The sequence below is a fragment of the Lepus europaeus genome, chromosome 11 (assembly GCF_033115175.1).
Source record: "Lepus europaeus isolate LE1 chromosome 11, mLepTim1.pri, whole genome shotgun sequence".
In the NCBI taxonomy this organism is placed as follows: domain Eukaryota; kingdom Metazoa; phylum Chordata; class Mammalia; order Lagomorpha; family Leporidae; genus Lepus; species Lepus europaeus.
This window is the reverse complement of record NC_084837.1, coordinates 90746806-90760791: the sequence shown is the minus strand read 5'-3', so window position 1 is coordinate 90760791 and position 13986 is coordinate 90746806. Positions and strand designations below refer to the sequence as shown.

The 13986-nt window shown below is 61.2% G+C and overlaps 1 protein-coding gene across 5 annotated transcripts in view; it reads right to left on the bottom strand.

The window, feature by feature from the left end:
- Positions 1-13621, bottom strand: part of NOX5 (NADPH oxidase 5) — a 33558-nt gene extending 19937 nt beyond the window's left edge. For all 5 annotated transcript variants that reach the window (XM_062206212.1, XM_062206214.1, XM_062206215.1 and 2 more), the window contains exons 1-9: positions 13414-13621; positions 10191-10314; positions 8493-8643; positions 6058-6268; positions 4338-4572; positions 3578-3731; positions 3152-3330; positions 2002-2184; positions 590-722 (exon numbers count right to left, since the gene is read on the bottom strand). In XM_062206212.1, coding sequence (XP_062062196.1) covers positions 590-722; positions 2002-2184; positions 3152-3330; positions 3578-3731; positions 4338-4572; positions 6058-6268; positions 8493-8643; positions 10191-10314; positions 13414-13463 — 1420 coding nt within the window. In that variant the 5' untranslated portion in view covers positions 13464-13621. The remainder of the gene's footprint in view (positions 1-589; positions 723-2001; positions 2185-3151; positions 3331-3577; positions 3732-4337; positions 4573-6057; positions 6269-8492; positions 8644-10190; positions 10315-13413) is intronic.
- Positions 13622-13986: the final 365 nt, after the last annotated feature.

The following is a 13986-nucleotide window of genomic DNA, read 5'->3' as shown; positions in this document are numbered from 1 at the left end:
GCCCCTGCTCCCGTGTGGGAGACCTGGATGCAGTTCTAGGCTCCTGGCTTCAGCCTGCCCTGGCCACTGTGGTCATTTGGGGAGTAAATCAGTGGATGCAACACCTCTCTATCTCTCTCTTTCTCTCATGTTGTCTGTCAAATAAATAATTTTTAAAAAGAGACAGAGAGGGAGAGAGAACCATCCATGGCTCCCAACTGCCTTCGCCATCCACCCGGATCCCAACTCTGCTCTGCCAGTCCTCAGCCCCACCCTGGCTCTAACTGGCTCACCCTACCTGCTCCCCTGAGCTCCAGGGACCACAGACTGCTCCGTGCGTCCAATTTTTCATGTTTCCACACATGCTTTCCTGCGTCCTCCCTCATCTCATAACCACCTACCAACCCTGCAAAGTGCACGGAAGTGCCGCTGTGTCCCTGTAACCCTCCCGTCAGCCACCAGCCGGGACAGCCCCTGCCACCCCCCGGGGTCAGTGTCCTCCTGTCTGCCCCCTTTCCCCTGGGGCTCCTGCCTTTGTGTCTCTGGTTGGGGACGCCGTGTGGCATTCCCAGCCTGCACTGGGCCCACGGCAGCCACGGAGCCGCTATACCTTTCTGCTCGGGAGCACTGCTGATGGTGAAAGGGTGCCACTCGTAGCGCGCGATGGTGGGGACATTCAGGTACAAGTAGTCGCCTGGCCGGTAGTGGAAGAGAGGCGGCCGCCGGATGAGGAGGTGAGTGACCTGGGAGGCAGCAAGGGGACCTGTGTCACCCCCGCAGGCCCAAAGCTGCTAGCCGCTCCCTCCCAGCCTCCCTCTGCTTCAGAAACCTGGCAAGCCTGGGACAGGACGTGACACTGCCCTGGCAGCCTGCCAGCCTGGAGGTGGGCAACAGAGAAGGGGGCGTCAGGCTGGGCCTGAAGCGGGGCCCAGGGTTTGACTGCACTTCTCGGGGTATAAACTCAGCTGCTGAGGGGCCCCCTCCTCCAGGGAGCCTTCCTGACTGCTCCAGCTCTCTTCATGGAATTTGGGCAGCACTTTTAGCCAGTACTCGGCATTGTCCAGCGGCTCGTGGGCGTCCCCCCGGGGTGTCAATCACTTTCTGTGTGCTAAGCACTTGCTGTGTACCGGAGCTGTGTGCAGCGCCTCCAAAAGGCTCTGCAAGATGGCCTCTGCTTCGTGCCCTGTGCCTGAGCAGCGAAGGCTCAGGGAGCTTGCATTACCTGCCCCAGGCCGCCAGGTGGGAGAGGCCGGAAGGAATGCAGCTGGGCCTGCTGCTTGCTGGAGCCAGACCCAAACCTCCAGCTTCTCCCCTCACGTCCTCACGTCCAGGGCTGAGCCCGCAGAAGCCGCCTCCCCTCCCTCCACAGATGGCCACGGTGCCTTCCTCCCTCTCACCCCGAAATGCCACCAGGTACCTGTTCAGCCTTCCTGTGATGTGCAGCCCCTCCCCCCACAGCCACCGCCTCCAGGTCAAGGCCCTTGGCCTCTCCCATCTTCACATGCAGCCGGTCCCTGAGCTGACAGCCCCCAGCCCTGCTCCAAGGAGCAGGCACAGAAACCCAGCTAGGCTGGATACACACCACGTGGGTTCCACTCATCTTGCCCACCACGCTCCCGGGCTCTCACAGCCTGCACAGCAGGCTGCCGGCTAGGAAGGCCTTTCCCCATCAGGCCCTGCCTGCCTCTCCAGTGTCTCCCTGTTGGCCCTGTCCTGGTTATGCCCAAGGGCCCACAGTTCTCCCAAGTACAATGGACCCTTTCATAACTCCATGCTTTTGCAAGTCTGCTTCTTCTCCCAGAAATACCTTTCCTGCCTTAGCTTCCAACAAACTCCTGTTCAGCCCTCAAAACCCTGACATGGGCTCTCCTCCTACATTCTGAAGCATTCCCTGGAGATAGCTTCTAAACAGCTGAACACTGTCTGACACTCTGCTTCTCTCCTCACAGACACACAGCCTAACCCAGCTGCTTGACCCCGGCACCTGCCCTGGGATGAGATGGGAAAGGGCTCCCCTCGCACCTTGGAGGGGAGGAGGTTGACTTCCACGATGCGCAAGGCCTGCATGCGGGACGCTGCCAGTCCAACAGCCTTCTCCAGGAAGAACAGGGTGCCGGGGACCAGCAGCCACTTCCAGAAATTGGGTCCATGCAAGATGAGCAGAAGCCACATGGGGAGGTAGGCCAGGTGGGTCCAATAGAACACCTGGGAGAGCGGGGAGGTGGCCAACCGAGCTCAGGGCCTGGGCGTGGCAGAGAGCCCACTCCCTGGGGACGGTGTTGGGCAAGAAGCTGGGGCTGGAACACTGCATTGCTTCTTTGTTCTGGGGACTGGGCTGAGAGAGTGTGCAAGGGAGGATCCTGATGCCGCAGACACGGGCCTGGGGACACACTGGGCAGAGAGCGGCTGTCAAGGTCACTGGCGCAGGAGGAAGCAAGGGGACATCAGTGGACTCCTGGGAGTGGAGAAGCAAGTGCAGGTTTCACGGCCTGCTCTGCTTCTAGCTACGGGGCCTTGGGGAGTTCACTGCCTTTCTCAGCGGCACACGAGGGTGCGGAGCCCTACGCCCAAGGCTTGTTGCTGTGCCTGTGGGCGTCTATTCCAGATGTGGCCAGCTCAGTCCAGGAGACCGAGTCCCCAGACCAAGTCCGCCAGGACCGCCCACATCTTGACAACTGGAACTAACACGTTCAGAGCACCTGTGCGCTGGGTAGCTAGTTAGTGGCTTCACGCAGATTCTCTCACGAATTCTTAACGGAACTTCGAAGGCGGAGAATTACACTTTACAATTTCACAGGTGTGGAAATCGAAGCTCAGCAGAGCTGAGTGACCAGAAAGCAGGGCGGTGGGACTGGGCCCCCGGGTGAACCTGTGTTTTCCTTGCCTTGCCCTGTTTGGGTCCAGCTGAAGCCAGTGAAGGTGAGATGTTGGCAAAAGGGCCAATCTTCCATAGCAAACCATTTTCGCTTGGCAGACCTGAACCGCAGCCCATTGGCTGGGAGCTCCACCCCCTCCCCCCATCACATGCAAATAACATGCAGACCAGCCTGGGACCTTCCTGAGCTCTGGAGTAAGTCAAAGGGAAGGTGTGTGTGTGTGTGTGTGTTGGGGGGCGGGGGCGGGGGCGGGGGGGGAGCTGGCAAGGGCAGAGGCAGGGGCAGGGGCTGGGCACCTCAAAGTGGCCGCTCCTGCGGACACAGGCACTAGCGCAGGCGACCATGAGCAGCAGTAGCAGCAGCAGGGCAACACCTGTCGGAGAGGCCAAGCCGTGCACCCAGCCGATGCCGGGCCTGGTGGTGAGCAGCAGCTCCCAGAACTGGAAAGGGCTGGCTCCAGAGTGGACTTGCAGCGCTGCAGACGACAAGCCCAGGTCTGCCCACGTCGCCTTCCCTTTGGGACCCCCGCCTTCCCTTTGGGACCCCGCCCCTACACCCATGAGACAGGGGCACAGGTGAGGGCTTTGGCGCAGGGCGCCCACCAAAAGGGCACCCCTCCCCTGTGTCCCCTTAGGCTGGGGGCTGGATACTTGAGAGGGCCAGGAGACATCCAGCCCCTGCCCCGTAACGCCCCGCCCCCAGCCCTCCTCCAGACCACTCACCAAAGTTCACCACGTGGGCCACCGTGTGCACGAGGGACAGCCCGACCACCACGTAGCCCATGAGCTGGTGAAACTGGATGTTGCGGTCCAGGGGCAGGACCTGAGCCAGCCACGTGGCCCGCAGCCAGGTAAGGCAGCGCCTGAACATCAGCACCTGGTGGGCAGGGAAGCAGGGAACCCAGCCTCTCTCTGTGCCCCATCCCCTGTCCCCCCCGCGCTGCCCGTGCCCTCCTGAGCCAGCTGCGCCTCCTGAACGGGCGTCTCACCCCCCACCCTGTATCCCCCCAGTCTGCACTGCTCCTTGAGGTCCAGCTGGGGTCTCTCTCGGGAATTCCGGGGGACAAGAGAATGTGTGCGTTTTACTTTTCATGTCAACGCGGGAGCCACGCGGAAGCTCGGCCTGATACTTAATGCCCGCGTTGACACCACGTCCTCTTGGTCCACGGGCTGGGTGGGCGGGTGCCACGTGTCCTCCTGCTCTAGGTGTCCCCTGGGGAAGTCCAGGGCAGTCGACAAGGGCTGTCCCACTTGATCATTGAAACAGGATCACGTTCTGCTGTAAGTTCAAGGCCTCTCTGCCCTGAGCCTGGGACGCGCAGTCAGCCACAGGAATGGCGGCTGCAAGTCACTGTTCCCCTCTCCAGGCCTCCCCCTTCGCCGTGAGGGCCGGCCCAGCTGATTTCCAGGTGTCCACGTGTGGGGGTGGCTTTGTCTGCCTGTCCCGCTGCCCGCGCCCCGCCGTGTCCCCGCGGAGCCCTACCGCGATGAAGCTGCAGTCGAAGTTGAGGCACTGGCCGCAGCCCTTGGCCACCATGACGCTGGCGCCCAGGGCCCGGTGCGCGCTGGCCGCCAGCGCGAAGAGCAGCACGTGGAGGCCCGCGTAGGCGGCCAGGCAGAGCAGCAGGCTGCGGTGGTTGTGCCAGTAGGCGGGGGTCAGCAGGCGTGGCCGGCGCGGGCGAGGTCTGGCGGCAGGCGGGGTCAGCCAGTGCGCAGCGCTGCGGGAGCGGGGGCGGGGCTCAGAGGGCGGGGTGGGGAGGGGGAGGGAGCGGGGCACCTGTGCTGGGCACGGGGTGGGGGCTCTAAGAGAGTTGGAACCTGGAGACCTCCTCTCCGCTTTCGTTTGGAGCCCCGTGGCAAGCATGTGGGGTCACCAGGAAACAGAGAGGTCAGCGACTTGGCCACAGTCACACAGCCGGGGGATGGACCCGCCACCTCGGCCACTTCTCAGTTTTAAAAAAGGACAGGCATTTGGCATAGCAGGTAAGGCACTGCTTGGGAGTCCTTCGACTCACCTCAGTGTGCCTGGGTTAGAATCCCAGCTACGCGTCCAGTCCAGGTGCCGAGGTGCACCTGGGAGGCGGCTAGGATGGCTGAAGTGCTTGGGCCCCTGCCACCCACGGGGGGGGGGGACCTGAATGGAGCTCCTGGCTCCCGGCTTTGGCCTGGCCCAGCCCGGGCTATTACCAGCATTTGGGGAGGAATCTCTCTCTCTCTCTCCCTGCCTTTCAAATTTAAAAAAGAAACTCTTTTTTAAATTAAAAAAAAAAAAAAGCCATGGATGGGATGAGAGAATCTGAGGTGTGTTTTTGGCACAAGGAAGTTTACACCATAAAAGGAGCTGTAGACCCGGCACCGCCGTTTGGGGTCGGATAAACTTGCGATGCCCTTACAGTGCGACATGTGTGAACCTTGTTGCTTCTCCAGCTTATTGCCGTGAGCTACCAGTCCTGGTCCCCGCCCAGACGGCTGAATGACAGCTGTCTTCATGAACGGTTGGTGCACTCCCAGGCTCGTTACCGCTGACGATGTTAACTGTGATTGCCTTTTGTAAAATGTGCATTGCCACAGGCTAATCCTCCGCCTTGCGGCGCCGGCACACCGGGTTCTAGTCCCGGTCGGGGCACCGATCCTGTCCCGGTTGCCCCTCTTCCAGGCCAGCTCTCTGCTCTGGCCAGGGAGTGCAGTGGAGGATGGCCCAAGTCCTTGGGCCCTGCACCCGCATGGGAGACCAGGAGAAGCACCTGGCTCCTGCCATCGGATCGGCGCGGTGCGCCGGCCGCAGCGCGCCTACCGCGGCGGCCATTGGAGGGTGAACCAACGGCAAAGGAAGATCTTTCTCTCTGTCTCTCTCTCTCACTGTCCACTCTGCCTGTCAAAAAAAAAAAATGTGCATTGCCACAAAACGCACTGGGGTGGAGAGAAGTGCCCAGCACCTAGCAGGTTCTCCAACAGGTGCTGCAGAACATTAGGGCAGACCGGTGTCCCTGGGAGAGAGCTGCGCAGACTGGCTGCGCTGGGGAGGGACGGGGTGGAGGAGGGGCCTGGAGGGCTCGGGCGGGGCCTGGGCGCACTGGGGGCGGGGCCTAGGCGCACTGGGGGCGGGGCCTGGGCGCACTGGGGCGGGGCCTGGAGGGGCGGGGCCTGGAGGGCGGGGCCCTCCGCACCAGGGTAACCTCGGGCGGGCCGAGAGCCTGTGGTACCTGATGGTGAGGTTCTCCAGGACCCCGGGGAAGCGCTGCAGCTCGTCCCGCAGCTCGTCGAAGGTGATGGCCCCGTTGCCGTCCCGGTCGGCCGACTGGAAGAGCGCCAGCGTGAGCTGGTCCAGCTTCTCGGCGGGCAGCGAGAGGGCGCTCTCGCGCAGGCACGACTGCAGCACGGTGCGCAGCTCGTCCGCGTCGATGGAGCCGTTGCCTACCCAGGGCGCAGGGCGGAGGCCGGGCGCGCGTGAGCCCTCGCGGCCCGCGCCCTGTGCCCGCGCGCCCTACAGGGCGCCAGCTCCCGCACCGCCGGCTTCCGCCAGCCACGTCCGGTCCGGGGACTCTCCTGCGCTCAGAGCCGTGCATGGCTCCCTACTGCCCAGCACCAGTCTCCCCAGGCACAAGGAACCTGGGCCTCACCGCAAGCCTGTCTCCAGAATCCGCGCGGTCTCTAAGCACCACTGCGCTCCCTAGCCCAGCACCTGGAGCGCGCACTTGCCTGCTCTGGCCCGGAGACTAAGGGGCCGTGTGCGCGTTGTGCGTGGGGTGGGGAGCGGCAGCAGCTCTGTCTGCCGCGATGTCCCCAGAGAAGCCCCAGCCGAGCTGAACTTTGGGCCCATTTTTTTCCCTTAGCGTATGAAAGGTCTTCAAAAAGCCCATGGAAAATGTGCATTATGGGGCCGGCGCTATGGCAGAGCGGGTACAGCCTCCGCCTGCAGTGCCAGCATCCCATTTGGGCGCCGGTTCGAGTCCTGGCTGCTCCACTTCCCATCCAGCTCTCTGCTATGGCCTGGGAAAGCAGTAGAAAGTGACCCTAGTCCTTGGGCCCCTGCACCTGCATCGGAGACCCTGAAGAAGCTCCTGGCTTTGGGTTGGTGCAGCTCTGGCCGTTGCAGCCAATTGGAACCAGCGGATGGAAGACCTCTCTCTCTCTCTTTCTCTCTCTCTCTCTCTCTCTCTGTTTCTGCCTCTCTTTCTCTGTGTAACTCTGACTTTCAAATAAATAATAAATGAATCTTTAAAAAAAAGTGCATTATGAAAAAACTATGCATAGATGGCAACCTTTTTGTTTTTCAACAAACCCCCTATCTTTTAATTCCCCCCTCCCACGAGCCCGTTGAAGGAGTCTCACATTTTCATTCTTCAGGAGCCGCAGGCCTTGCGATTACCCAGCCTGCTTTCCCCGCAGACACACCCCGCTTCTGCCCCTCACTAAGCACGAGGGTGGCTCTCAGACCTCAGAGCCACGAGCCTTGCTTTGCTCATCTGTGAAATGGGGATAGCCACTCCTCCCTTCCAGAATTGCTCAGGGCTAGTAGCTCGTCGGGAAGCTCCAGGTGCAGATCTGGAAGGAGGTAACTGCACAGAACTGGACATTCTGACTGCTGCTGTGACGCCGCCAAAGCCTGTCACCCTGTGCAAGGTGGAGTCACCAGCGTCACTCCCCCTCCTGGCCCCTCCCCCACCCTAGTCACAAGCAGCCACAGGTCCCCGCCCTCGCTCCAATGCCAGTCTCTTCCTGCCCTCTTCCTGCCCTCCCATCCTGATGCCCTCTTGTCCACACAGCTTCCTTCTCTCCTTGGCCAATTCCAGACCCACAGTCCTCCTTCCCGGTCCCTCTGTCCTATTCCACTAGCCCTACACATATCCCATCCCTGGGTGAGCCCAGCGCCAGGGCAGCTGCGTGAACATTGTGGAGGAAAAGCACCCGGAAGAGCAGCACTGCGTTGATGCCTGATTTCAGCACGATCTTTACCTCGCCCTACCGTCACCTCTCGCTGCCCCAGGAAGGCTGCTCCCCTGCTCTCTGCAAGAGCCGCTGCCTGCCTCACGCCCATCCCAACCCTGCCTGGCTCCCGGACAACACCGCGGCCACTGGAAAGGAATTTCCTGTGGGTCCTGCCCAGATCCACAGACCCGCCTGGCCTGCCCTTGCTCCCCACCTCTGCGCTCCAGGAGGCCACGCCTCCACATGAGGTCATCTCTAATCCCCAGGGGTGACAGAAGCCAGGTAGTCAGAAGGCAATCAGTGATGAGAGTCCCGTGGGGTCTGAGGAAGACGCCCAGGAAGCAGACAAGGTCTACACCACCATGGAGTGGAGCCGGTGTGGGTTACTTGGGGAGTGGTTCCAGGAACCAGGTGTGCTTAGATGGGGGCAGGCAGGCATGGGAGCCAGAGAAGCCTTGGCCCAGGAGCCGCGGATCTCTGCAGAGAGCCTGAGATGTCCTAGACTGTAAATCCAGCCCTGACTCCCGTGCTGGGTGCTCTTTGAGGGTTCCCCGCTGCTCATGGGGCTGACTCTAAGGCAGGGTCTCTGTGGCCCTGCCCTGTCTGGCCCTAGCCCTGGCTGCTCCACTTCCCATTCAGCTTCCTGCCAATGGCTGGGAGGCCCCTGCCCTCACCCCACCCCCAACCCAGGCGCTGGAGGAGCGCTCACCATCGACATCGTACACCTGGAAAAGGAACTTGAGTTTGTCCATAGGGCCCCCGTGGATGAGCAGGGTCAGCGCCTCCTGCAGCTCCTGGAGGGTGATGGTGCCGCTCTTGTCCGAGTCGAACAGGGCAAAGAATCGCTCCGCAAAGAAGGACTGTGGGCAGGAAGGGTGGGCACAGGCACAGATGTGATGGCCGGGCTTGCCACTGTCTTTGCCTGACTGCAGGATCAGGGCACACACGGCGGCGGTGGCATTCCTGCGGGGCTCTGAGCACCCAGAGGAAGAGCTGTGCCGGGCCCTGCAGTGAGGTGGGGCTTGGCTGGGGCCCCAGGCATGGGCTCTCTGCCCCCGTGCATGCCATCACCCCCATCAGCCTTGCCGTTCAGAACTCTGGGTGGCCGGGAGGGAGTCAGAGGGAGGGTCCCCTGCAGGCTCCTCACAGGCCCTGTCTCATGGGGGAAGGACTTTAGCATAGATTCTACTTGTCTGAGGCTTGAGGCCGCCTCCAGCCGGCATGGAGGCGCTCACAGCCGTGGGCTTTGCAGCCCCTGCTTGCAGGCCTGAGATCAGAGGTTGGAAACACAGAACTGCAAGGCTTGGGTGGGGATCCCACAGGTGCCCAAGCCTGGGGGGCTTCCTGGAGGGGTGGCAGGGAGGAGTCTATAGGGCTGTATTGGCTGACACCCCAGCTTTCTTCTTCCTCTGCAACCCTTGGGTACCACTGCTGTCACTCAACCCTCCAGAGGGGCCATTCTACAGCCCCCTGTTTGGGTGGGGGCGCAGAATGGGCCACCTTCCCTCCTCACGTGTACTGGGAGAGGCACATCTCTGGTCCCCACAGGCCAAGCTGCTTCAGCTCCACAGGGGCCATGCAAGTGCTCATTGGCTGGCCCCTATGGGGCACAGGAGCCACCCTGACACACACACCTCCAGCCCCATGCCAGTCCAGGATAGAGTTTGGTGCTCTGAGGTCACCCCCCCACCTCTGCTGACGTCACCCTCCAACTGTCCGGGTGTGCAGGCTGTGAAGGGGGCGGGCAGAGGAGCGTGGAGCCCCCAGGGCTGGGGATGGCGGGGTTCTGCACACAGGGCTTCCACACTGGCTTCGGGCAGCACCAGCTCTGCCCAGGAGGCTCACAGGGATTGTGAGGGCTCAAGATTTCAGGAACTACTGATTTCCAACCTCGGTGGGCTTTGGAAGACCCCAAGGGGGTCACAGCTACTAGGGGGGATGGGAGGCCCTGGGAGCATCCTTCCAGCCTTGCTTACAGGTGGGGGACCCTGAAGGACCCCCGGAGCTGCCTCCCTTCCTTGTGAGGCTGTGTTCTGAGAACCGGGAACTGGATACAATACAACTGCAGGGCGAGCTGCCACTTCGAACGCTCAGCTCCCAAGTCGGACGGAGCGCCTGGGTCAAGTCCCAGCTCCGCTTGGACTGCAGCTTCCTGCTCCTGCACCTTGGGGGCAGCCGATGATGGCTCAAGGCCTTGGATCCTTGCCACCTGTGTGGGTGGCCCTGCTGGAGTTCTTGGCCCCCAAAGCTTCGACCTGGCCCAGCGCCAACTGTTTCAGCCATTTGGGGAGCAAATTAGTGGGTGGGAGATTCAGTCTCTCTCTTTCTCTCTGCCTTTCAAATAACACACACACACACACACACACACACACACACGCAGGGCGCCCTCTGCTGGGCCAGCACTCGCCTCTTTCACGTTCAGAGCCGCCTTGAATTCCTGCAAGTTGATCTCCCGGTCCTCTCCCGCAATGGCCTCAAACTGGCGCGTCACCCATTGCAGCCACTTAGCATCCTCCTCGGCAGACAGGGTGCTGGAGATAAAGGAGGTGGGGTCGGGGCTCGGCCTCTGCCCTGCCCCCACAGCCCCTCCTCCTCTTCTCCACCTGGGGCTCCGCTAGGGCCCCCACCCCCGACCCTCCAGCCTCCCTGCCCACTCAGCAAGGACACCCTCGTTCTTCTTGGCGCCTCTGCCCCACCGACACTCTGACTCGGGTGACGGCTTGGGGCTTTCTGGGTGCCTGAACACCTGCACCTTCAGGGCAGGCTGGGGAGCCCCCTCCCTTCCAGCATTGTCGTGGGCTGGGAGATTGAGGTCCTGGCTTGGGGGCTTCAGAGCCTGGGCCTGGAAGTGTGGATCTGAGCAGCACGCGCAGAGTTGCAGGTTGAACCCATGCCAGCAGAAATGCTCAGATGTGTTGGGGGGAGGGGTGAGCTTTCTAGAGCACCCCGACCTGCTGGGGGACCCTGTGCCGTCATCCGGGTTGCCTGTTTCTCTCCTGATCTCTTCTTAGGAAGGTATTTTATGCTGTATATGCAGTGTGTGTGTGTGTGGGGGGGTATATGACAGACTTCAAATAGCTCATGTGAAATGGAATTAAAAATAAGTTGTTCTTGCTGCCAAGTGTTTGAAATCCATGTATGGGAGAGGTCTTCAAAAATATTCCTGAAAAATGATTACTATGAAAAACTGCATGAATTTGAAAATATTTTTGCACCAAAACAAACGTGCCACATAATTCCATTGTTCCATGAACATTCTGATGTGTCCTGGAGTGTGCTTTGGTGCCTGTATCCGAGCCTGTTTTGCATGCTGTCACGTGTGCGATGTATGTACACACTCGGGGGGGTGTGGAAGAGGCTGTGGATGGCAGAGTTGAAAGGTAGGGCGGGGTGTTGCAGGGCGGGGGTTAAGCTGCTACTTGGGTCTCCTGCTCCCCACGTAGACACCAGTTCAAGTCCCAGCTGCTCCACTTCCGATCCAACTCCCTGCTAATGCACCTGGTCAGCAGCAGAAGGTGGCCCAAGTGTTTGGGTTCCTGCCGCCCACATGGGAGACCCTGGCTTCTGGCTTTGGCCTGGACAGCAGATGAAAGATCTCTCTCTCTCTCTCTCTGTCTGCCTTTCAAATAATTTTTTTTTAAAAGTAAATCTTTTTTTTTTAACTTTAAAAATGCAAGTCATGTGCATTTCTGTGAACTTGCCAACGAGCCGTGGGACAGTGCATCCCGCTGCTGCGTCCGGGCCGTGTGCACCTGCTCAGTCTCCTCTCCTGACCGGCCCGCGAGAGCTCAGCTTGTGGAGCTGCTGTGACCACGCGCAGCCCCCAGTCTAGCACATGGCCCGCAGGTGTCCCGTCCATCCTCCGCCTCTTTTCACACCTGTGAACTCACTTTACCTCCCAGTCAGCAAAGCGCTCAGGGCCCCCATGTCCCAGAGGGCACGTGGAGAGGAGGTAGCCCCCCAGGGCCCCACCGTGACTTGTGGCACAGCCATGCTCTGGGCTCCGGAGTCCTGGGCATCCGCTGGGCTGCGGGCAGCTCCTCCCTCTGGAAGTGGGGGCCAGGGAAGGGCCTGAAAGCCTGCGCCCGGAAGTGGCGGGAGCTGTGCCCATGCCAGGCTCAGGTTCCCGCCCACTCAGGCCCCTTTCGCACTGCGCACAGTGGGGCCTCGGCCTTCCTGTGTGCCAAGCTCCTCACCCTCAGTGCATCCGCCCCTTTGGTCTTTGGGGCGGCCCGGTGGGGCAGGCGCCACTATGGTTATGGTGACATTCCTGCTGGGCCAGCACAGAGAGGTGCCACAGCTTGCCAAAGTGGGAGGGGGCTTCCAGCCAGACCTCTGGCTTTCCAGCCAGAAATTCCAGCCAGGAGGTCTGGTGCAGGGGCAGGGCTGGGCTTTTACTGGAAGGATTTTGGCTGTGGTCCATCTGCTCGGTTGGTGCCTTCCACTCCAGCATTCCTGGTGCACCTTAGTGCCAGCCAGGGAGCCCCCTCTGAAATTCGGCTGCCCTGAGCTTCCTGGATGACACCACCCTGGCTGCAGCCCCGCCCAACAACTCAGCTGACACCTTTGCTGATGGGGTGGCCTCCGCAGCCACCAAGCCTGGGGTGCGTGCTCCTGAGGTCCCTGAGCTGACACTGGTTCCCACCACTGGCCCCAGGACCCTTGCACCTCCCTCTGATTTCAAGGCATCTTCCAGCTGTTTCGAGGCAGCCCTCCACAACCCCCAAAGGTGCCTTCCCACAGAGGAGTGGTCCCTGAGCTGTGAATATGCCTGTCAAAGGCAGGAGAGCTTAGGCAACGAGCATTCTCTCCACGTGGGATAGGGCCCAGGGGTCTACACCACAGACACTTGCGGCACACGTGTGGGTGGTCCGGGCCCAGCCCTGGAGAAGCGCCACCCTGAGTGTTAAACAGCCCTTGTTTATTTCACCTCCTGCGGTGCCTGGGGCAGGCAGGGCAGAGAGCAGAGAGGACTCTGGGGCACAGGCCCGTGGTGCAGGAGCTAGCCAAGGATGGCCGGGATTGGGTAGCTGTTGTTTGTCCCCTGCTTTTTTGCTTTTTAAACAAGAAAGGTGGCAGCCCCCTGGAATGGGAAGGGACTGCAGAGACCAGGACAGCCAGAGCGGGTAGGTGGCGAGAGCGGGGGGGGGGGGGGGGGAGAAAAGGAGTCAGGGAAGTAGAGGAAAGAGAGCAGGGACCTGCAGACTTCAGAGCAACAAGAGATCTGCGCGCTCACCAGGGCCGGAATCCGTGCAGGGGCAGCCTTGCCCTGCAGCAGCCCCCTGACCACCCTGCCGGCAGCCCGTACAAAGGGGGCTGCCCTGGGGACCACCCGAGCCAGGGTGGGAAGTGCCTCTGGGAGGCCCAGGTCAGAAGCAGGGTGGGGGGCACTGCTCTTGGGCTGACACGGCCGATGCCTTATATCACAGGTGAGAAAACAGGCCCAGAGATGGTGAATGACTTGTCCAAGACGGCACAGCACGCCAGTAACAGAGCAAGATTGGAACTCAGGTCTCCGAGACTTGTGCCCACCACTGACACCGTCACACTTTGTAAATTCACAGAGGCAACAAGTTCGGCCATCGCTCTTTCCTCCCCACAGTGGAGAGGCCAGGGGGGCCGCCACTCACCTTCTGCCGCCCTCGGGACCTGGTTGGGCAGGGTCTCCCTGTGAGCTCATCGCGCCTCTGGAGCCCGAGTCCGAGCAAGGCGACCGTCAGCCCTGCAGCCTGAGGGTGAGGCCGCCTCTCCCAGCTCCTCCCAGTCCTGACTTTCCTAAAGACCTGCTCGCACTCACGGCTCCTCTGTGATCCAAGTGCTGGCTGTGGCTGACTTGGTCCAGAGAAATTTCAGCCAGGAGGTCCCCTGGGCGGGGCTGGGCTTTTATTGGAAGGATGCTGGCTGTGGTCCATCTGCTTGGTTGGTGCCTTCCACTTTCCCTCCCTCATCGAAGCCCCTGTGCATGTAGCCCTGGGGCCTGGGGGGTGGGGTCTAGGAAAGCACTGTGGAAAACACCAGCAGCTGAGGCAGGCCCTGCTAGGAGAGTAATCAGCCATGGGGAATTTGGTCCATAACCCATAATATTGATGATCAGCAAAAGGAACACTTCATCCTTCATCCTGCCTGGGCTGAGCACTTTCCACACCTAGCATAGCCTGGGGCAGGGGTGGGGAGTGGGGTTCACCGTGCTGATGAGGAAGAGG